The sequence below is a fragment of the Chenopodium quinoa genome, unplaced genomic scaffold (assembly GCF_001683475.1).
Source record: "Chenopodium quinoa cultivar QQ74 unplaced genomic scaffold, ASM168347v1, whole genome shotgun sequence".
Taxonomy (NCBI): Eukaryota; Viridiplantae; Streptophyta; class Magnoliopsida; order Caryophyllales; family Amaranthaceae; genus Chenopodium; species Chenopodium quinoa.
In genome coordinates, this window is record NW_018744092.1 from 2,983,794 (window position 1) to 2,991,372 (window position 7,579).

At 31.2% G+C, this 7,579-nt stretch overlaps 1 protein-coding gene across 1 annotated transcript; it reads right to left on the reverse strand.

Moving 5' to 3' along the window:
- Nucleotides 1-4,268: 4,268 nt before the first annotated feature.
- LOC110691859 (cytochrome b561 and DOMON domain-containing protein At2g04850-like) lies at nt 4,269-6,249 on the reverse strand. Its single transcript, XM_021868826.1, has one exon. It carries the CDS (start codon nt 6,153-6,155, stop codon nt 4,947-4,949), a length of 1,209 nt encoding a protein of 402 aa, XP_021724518.1. The 5' UTR covers nt 6,156-6,249; the 3' UTR covers nt 4,269-4,946.
- Between the last annotated feature and the right edge of the window lie 1,330 nt (nt 6,250-7,579).

Sequence of the window (7,579 nt, forward strand, 5' to 3'; positions counted from 1 at the left end):
ATTCTTAAAATAAATCAAAGTTATTCTAAAACAAATCTAAAAATAAATAAATTCAAGAATAAAATCCACTCAAGTGAGTGTAAAAACATGTAAGCCAAATCTAGATTAAAATCTAATATATATAAATAAAGTAGGCATTTTTTAAGAGCATTCGGCGCGCCACATAAGCAAAGGCATTATTTTGACCAATTAAAAATTAGATTTCTATTTTATTTTAGAATTAAAAAAATTCGTTTGCCACCTAAGTAAAAGTGACGAATGAGATTTAAGAGTTTTGCCACGTAAGTAAAAACAACGAATATTGATTTATTAGGATTTAATTTATTTAAAAAACTAAAAGTTATCTTTTAAACTAATCATCTTTATAAGATAAATTTTGATAGTGTTTATGACAAAAAAAACTATTTTAAAAGAAATATAAATTATTAATCATTAACTAATATTCTTCAATTTTTTTTTAAAAAAATCAATATTCTACAAAATAAATAAATAACAATAACGTTTAGTCTTTATCAATATTCTTCAAAAAAAAAAAATAATGTGCAATTTTTATCTTTCTAGCAACCCATTTCATGATTAGATAAAATTTTTTATAAGAGATTTATTTGCTACTCCACAAATATATAAGATAGGATGATACTATAAAGATTTGTATACATCATTTTAAAAATATAATTTTGATTTTTTTTTTCAATTGTAAATAGACAATATATATATATATATACTATACAAAAGACACAAACATGTGAATATTATTTATCTACACTTTTTCATGGTGTGAATTTTTTTTTCAGGTCTAATTTGTTGATTAGCAAAAAATATTGGAAATAATGTAAGTATATCAAGGCTTTCTGATGGTAAACAAAATAAATTGATTGTTATTCATTATTTTATAAGATGTATGTTTTGTTTTATTTTACCTAATCTAATTATGTTACTTATCGTATTAAATTTTGTTTTATTGATCCTTGTACCACTTCGCCAAAACCCTCTGCAATAGTAATGTTATTGCTATCGTATGAACCCTCCAATCACATCAAAATTAATTATCGGCTTATATGCTGCACGCGCTAATGGCTTGCGCCTTGGTGGATTAAACGCATATTATAGTTTGGTGGGTACCGGCTCATATTACACCATACTCCATCATCTCCAAAGACGAAAGTTACTGGGGCCGGACGCGAGTAATATACCACCACACAGGGCTATGGCCCGGGCTGTGTTGAAGGCACTGTTAGATAATATTGCTTCAAAGTAGTGGTTGTTAGGAGATATGAGTAACGTAACTATTTTCTTAGTGCTTCTTATTAGTAGAGTTAGTAATTAGTGGAATATACTAGCTTTTAGCTTGCTTAGTTTATTATATACATTATGCCTTTGTACGTTATTTTCACAATGCAATTCAAATTTTTCATCAGTTTGTTTTGTTTCTGTTCAATTTTCATCTCTTTTGTTTCTCTTTCGATCTTGTAATTTCAACAGAATACCTGTCGCGGCCTTTGTTATGCCTCATGCATTGGTTTCTTCTAGGGTCTAGGTTTTGGTACTCTTCCCTAATACAGTACATACTTATTTATTTTTATTTAATTTTAAATTCTAAAAGCGAATAGAATTTTTTCTACTCTCTCGTCCTCTTTTCCTCCCTTCGGGGGTTTTCTAAAGTTTTTGGCCGTTTAGGTCGGAAATAGTGAAGAAATAGACTATTTTCGACCCTTTTTCCCTAATTTTTCTATAGTTTTGTTAGTTTAGTAGTTTGTTTTTGTTTTAGGTTTTTTTTTGTGTTAGGGTTCATAAAAAAGGTAATCATCTTTTGCCCTATTACCAGTTCGAAATCTTCAGATGCGATGCGTTCAAGTGCATCAGATGAAATTACCCTTATGGCTACAACAAATCGTTAGACCTTCTCTCCGAAAAGGCTGTATATTCCAGCGATGTGTACGAGAGATGTACCATAGTGCAAGATCTATTCAACGATCGTAGTTTTGATGAAGGAAACCCTAATTTAATTCAATTTTATGTATTTGTTGATTTAGATTTCATTTGTAGATGTCGTATGCCTTTTGATTAATGAATTGATTTGTTTCAAAAAAAAATCTTATATATTCTTATTTATGAGTAGAAAATAAAAGGAATTGTATCAACGTATCTTGTTAATTTTATTTTATTTTACTCCGTCTTCTATCATGGTCGTTCGTTGTATTATTTTTTTTGGTCTTTTTGTTTTGGATATGCTAAATCCCAAAGGAATGTGGATCCAACATTCACAAAACTAAAACTAATAACAATTTTAAGCATACCTATCCATAAAAAAAAAAAAAAAACAATTTTAAGCAAACCAATGCTAATATTTTACCATCCCGTAATTTGATTAAATAAGTAATTAATTAAGATTATCTTATTCTGGTTATAATTAGAATACCAAATATTAATTATATGAAATCTACATCTATCTCCTTGTACAACTCCAGTATCCAACATAACAAGCTCTATCCTTTTCTTCCTCGCCATCACCAGTATGCATGTCATATGACACACGCTAATTTCTTGTAAGAGGATAACCAAAAGTTAATTAACCCTTGATCTAGAGCGTAGGTGTGACATATTTTTTTTTAAACCAACTAGGACAAAATAATAGATACTGTCAACGTGTGTCTAATTCATCTAAGTCAAATAATTATTTTTTGTATCTTACAATTCAAATAAAGCCATTGTTTAGTCAACTCCTTTCATATAAAACTGAAAAGGGGACTTCCTTTTTTTTTTTTTTTTTAAAAAAAAACGGGAGAAAAGGGGGCTTCCTCCTACACTTTACAAAGTACTAGCTATCTTGGTCAATGTTTTGAAAAAAATGATACATAAAATATTATATCGACATTTATTACTAACTTGAGTATATAAATGCTGAATTTATATAATTAATGGTTCAATCGGATCAAGATTGCTAACATCAGAAATGAATTTATATAAAACATAAACTGAATTTACGTAAAACTAAAATTAGTGAAATAATCAAGAAGGCTTACGACAAAACACAAATTGCACAAATATCATCCAAATTAAAAACCCTAAATCCCTCATCAAACTCCCAACATTATATTCATGAGCTGAAATCTTAAAACTAGGAAAAACATTTTAAAAAAATTGGTACAAGAAAGATCACCCGAGTAAACTACAACTACTCTTAATTACGACAACATTTGCAAAGTCAAGAGTGTCATTCCATGCGTTGCACTTCAACATTAAATTAGTTGTTGTTGTGTAAGCATGAATGTTGTAATCATCTTGCAAGTACTGCCGGAAATGGACTGTGGCTCGGCGATCCGTCGCAGTGTCACCCAAGGGTGCGAATTGAATGAAAGAAACCAAAACACAAAATAAAGACCCAACGAAAAGAACAAAATCAAAGATAGCAACATACAATAGAACAAATTAAACTCATTCATTATTGCTTGAGGTTTTGAAGGCGCTGTAAAAGTTGTTGCTGATGTTGACTTTGCATTGCGTATTCATTCATTATTTGTTGTTCCTGTTGTCGCAAAGCTTGTTTTGATCGTGTGAATTTATCGAATAAAATTCGTTCTTGCTGTTGATTTAGATGTCACTTGTGCTCGAGCGCTTGAAGTAGTTGATCTCGGGCTTTCACTTCACTTAGTAACTCCAGTTCTTGAAATAGTAGTTGTTGAACACTTGGTTGTGGTGGTGGTTGAACAATTGAATCTGGAGGAATGGTAGTCGTAGTGTTGTGACCAACAAGGCAATAATAAGAAGAAGAAGGTTGAAGGTAACGAGGATGATAACCCTCGTTATCAGGTTAAAAAAATACGAACAAGATTATGATTTTATTTTAGTATTTATCATACTTATAATTTTCATATAACTAATATTAGTAAATTAAGGTCGAATATAAGTTGCATAAAAATAAAACAAATTATCCGTTTTCTAACAAGTAAAATAATAAAAAAATTATAGGGTTTAATTAAGAAAAAAAAAATTTCATGAGATTTATGTATAAAAAACCGTGCATCGCACGAACTTTCATCTAGTAATAAACTAAGATAAGCCTTGATTACTCACACATCACTTGTTTTATCCATGTGAACTCAGTTATAAATAAAATATTAGGTGACTTTGCTAACTTAGATACCCAAAATAATTTTTTCTTTCTACTTAAAAACCAACCTCTTAACTTTCTAACATCATGTGATTTCACTAAGTTAATTAGCCTAAACTACTATTAGGTAGATTTCTTGTGTGTGCTGTGTGGTAGATTTATTTTACTATATCTTCCTTTCCATCAAATACATTGTTATTGATCTAATCTGGCAAATTTTGGTTGGGTTGGCCTATATATATTTGATAAGGGTAAGCAATTTACAGTTGAGACTACGTGTAGTTATCTATTTTTATTTTATTTTTCGGAGCCCTTCTTTAGCACCAAAACAAACAATTTTTTTTTTTATTTTAATCAATATTTGAATTTGTTTCATATGAAACCACCCTCTCTACATCATTTTTTCTATGTAACTCTGTGCTTAAAAAAAGAACTAAAATGAGTTTAGAGAAAATAATTTGATAATGAAATATATTAGACCTTTCAACTTAAATGTTTTATTAGTATTATTTGAAACAAACTAGCTAGATTAGCATCTCATAGAGGGCCAACTTAATAATATGAAGGGAAAAAAACATTGATGCAAGAGGTGAACTAGTAAGAAATAAAGAAAGATTAGGCCCCTTTTTGTCAAAATTGGAGAAGATTAGACATTATAGCTTCAATTGATGAACAAAGGAGTAGTTTTTTCTTTTCCTTTTTTTTTCCCTCGGCTATCGCAAATTGAAATAAGCCTCAATTAATCGAGCTAGTATACATTTGTAAAAATTAAATCTCAAAAATTGCGAAAAAGAATTTTTTATAAAAAAAATAAGTAGAAAGCAAAATTTGTTCATCAATTGAAGCTACCACTAGCTTTCTCCGAGCTTGGATTTGTTATGACTCCATCTCTTTTCAATTTTTCTTCCTCGGCTCTTCTACAAAACACAACCCAACTATTAACCTCCAATGCTATACATATACCAATCAAGGTAGATAAGCACAAACAATAGGCCAATTTCACGTAAGACCGGCTTGCCTCCATTGCTTCAAACCCTTGAAAAACATTCACAACCCCTAAAACCACACAAGCATACCCTACAAAATGATGGTATGACTTCCAATATTTTCTATACTTGTTTGTTGTCTTTGGCCTAAATAATAATGCTAGTGTTTGTAGACTTCCCAAGCATACCGCGATAAACCCTAGCTTCCTATGCAACCCATACACTTTTCCAGGCGATAGTTCCCCTAGTTTAAGCCCTATCGCGAAACCAATGGTTCCTAGGAAGAATCCGGTGAGTTGCATGCCGGCATGCACGTAGAACCACGTAGGGCCTAATGCTTCTATATGTCTTAAGTAACGTGACATGATTATACCTATTGGAAGCATGACTCCCCATGAGATTCCATTCATAACACCATGTACTATTTTCAAGGTTTTTAGGTCACTTTCGTGTCTTGCAACACCGGAAAGGAGGTCTATGGTGGTTGCAGAAGAGAGGTCATTGATCGTAGTTGGATGTATGGTAGGTGAATATCCTTGGACATAAACACCGCGATTCCATACAACATGGATTTTTGTTTTGTTAGGGGAGAGCTTGATTGTGGCGTATATTTCAACTTGGGCTCCATCATGTATTGTGGCTAATTTTCCACCATACATTTTTGCTGATGATGTCAACAAGTGGATATGATCAAGAGGGCGTGATAATAATGGAGCCTTTTGAAGTTTAACCGTTGGGTCTAAAATATAAGGGAGGAGGACTAGTTGGCCTGTGTTAGGGTCCGGGAAGGCAATTAGGGTACGGGTGCCTGTCATCTCCGCAGTAGTAGGATTGATCCCCCAACCTACCCATCCCGAAGGAGATATGAAGTTACCAAAGAAGACAAGATCAAGGGTGGGATTGTGCGCGTGGTAAGTCCACGCAAGGGATGCTTGTTGGGTAGGAAGTGTCATACATTTTTCAAAATTTTTGGTACTAGTAATTGTGGTACAATGGGAGGATGTCACGGGTCGAAATTGAGGGGAGAAGACAAGGGAAAATAGGAGAATAAGGATCATGGTGGTAGAGGAAGAGCAAGGAGATACTAAAGAATTTGAAGATATATTTAGTGTTCATGATTTCTAATGATGAAAATAAATGCATATGAGTGTGTGTGATAATTAGATGGGAAAATAATGTCTAGGATATGATAATGCGTGCTTAACTTTGAAGCCAAGACAATAGTAAAAAAAGTTAAGTTATTAGTGGATTATATGTGTGAATTAAATACATGATGTTTGGTAATGTGTTGTAATAATGATGGCTCAGATTTATCCTAACAACTTTATTGCTTGGGATGCAAAACTCATGCAATGATGATGAGCTCTATGTTTGTTGCAATATTTGACGCATTTTAAGTGGAAAAAAGATGCATCAAAGCACATACAATATCTTTAATTTACGTCGTCAAGCAAACTTTAAGAACTAACGGATATAGTCCTCCCAGAACATAATATACTCGGATCTGTATCAAAGTATATAACTTGATTTTTATGATAATTTTTTTATTGGACCATACACAAATTTATAACATGGGAGAATTTTATTATGTATAAAGTACAAACTCAACAACTGAGCAACGAACTAGTGTTATAATTTGGACGTACTTCTACTATTTCTTATTTTGTAGCTTTTATATGAGACAATTAATCCTAACTCACATATAGGATAAACTCCTAACAATATTTACTCTAAAATTCGCCCACTTAATTGGCTGGTTCTCTTGGTAAAATCCTCCTAGATAAAATTTATGCTTGAAAAATGTTACGTGATGATGACGGTCTTACAATTATTGATGATACATCATGAAAATCCATCTATTGGACCAGTTATTAAAGAATAGGTTCAAATATTTTTTAAGAAATACTTCGTATATGATTCACTCGTTATAGTATCCTACGTTGTTTTACATTATTAAAGATTCATTTCTTTTTCTCCAACAAAGTTGATAATTAATTTCCTTTGGAGCATTTGGATAAAAAGATATTCCTGTATTATTTTAGTAGAAAAGGTATTTTCTTAAATTTTAGAATAAGTCTCGGTATACATAAGTCATCATAAATTCATAATGGGTACACCAAAAAATTGATTCATGGTTTGTTAACCAACAATCTTCTCTAACAATCATGAAAATATTATTCAACAATCAAAATTTCAAATTTTATGTATGAAAAACGAGCAACAAATAAAAGTAGAGGAGCGTACAAGTCTATATATATTTAGTATTTACACTTAGGTGTATATTAAAACTTACATTTTATGTGGTTGGTGCAAAGAAAATTATTGAGTACCATATTTCACATGATAATATTGATAAAGGGAAATTATAATGAGTAAAGTCTTGTTCACTTTACCTTAAAAAAATAAAATTCAGTAAAAATAATTTCACTTCAGCAAAAATAATTTCAATTCAGCAAAAATAATTTCAATTCAGTAAAAATAA

Coding starts and splice junctions, on each gene's coding strand:
- LOC110691859 (XM_021868826.1), bottom strand. CDS start 6,155: ATGATCCTTATTCTCCTATTTTCCCTTGTCTTCTCCCCTCAATTTCGA.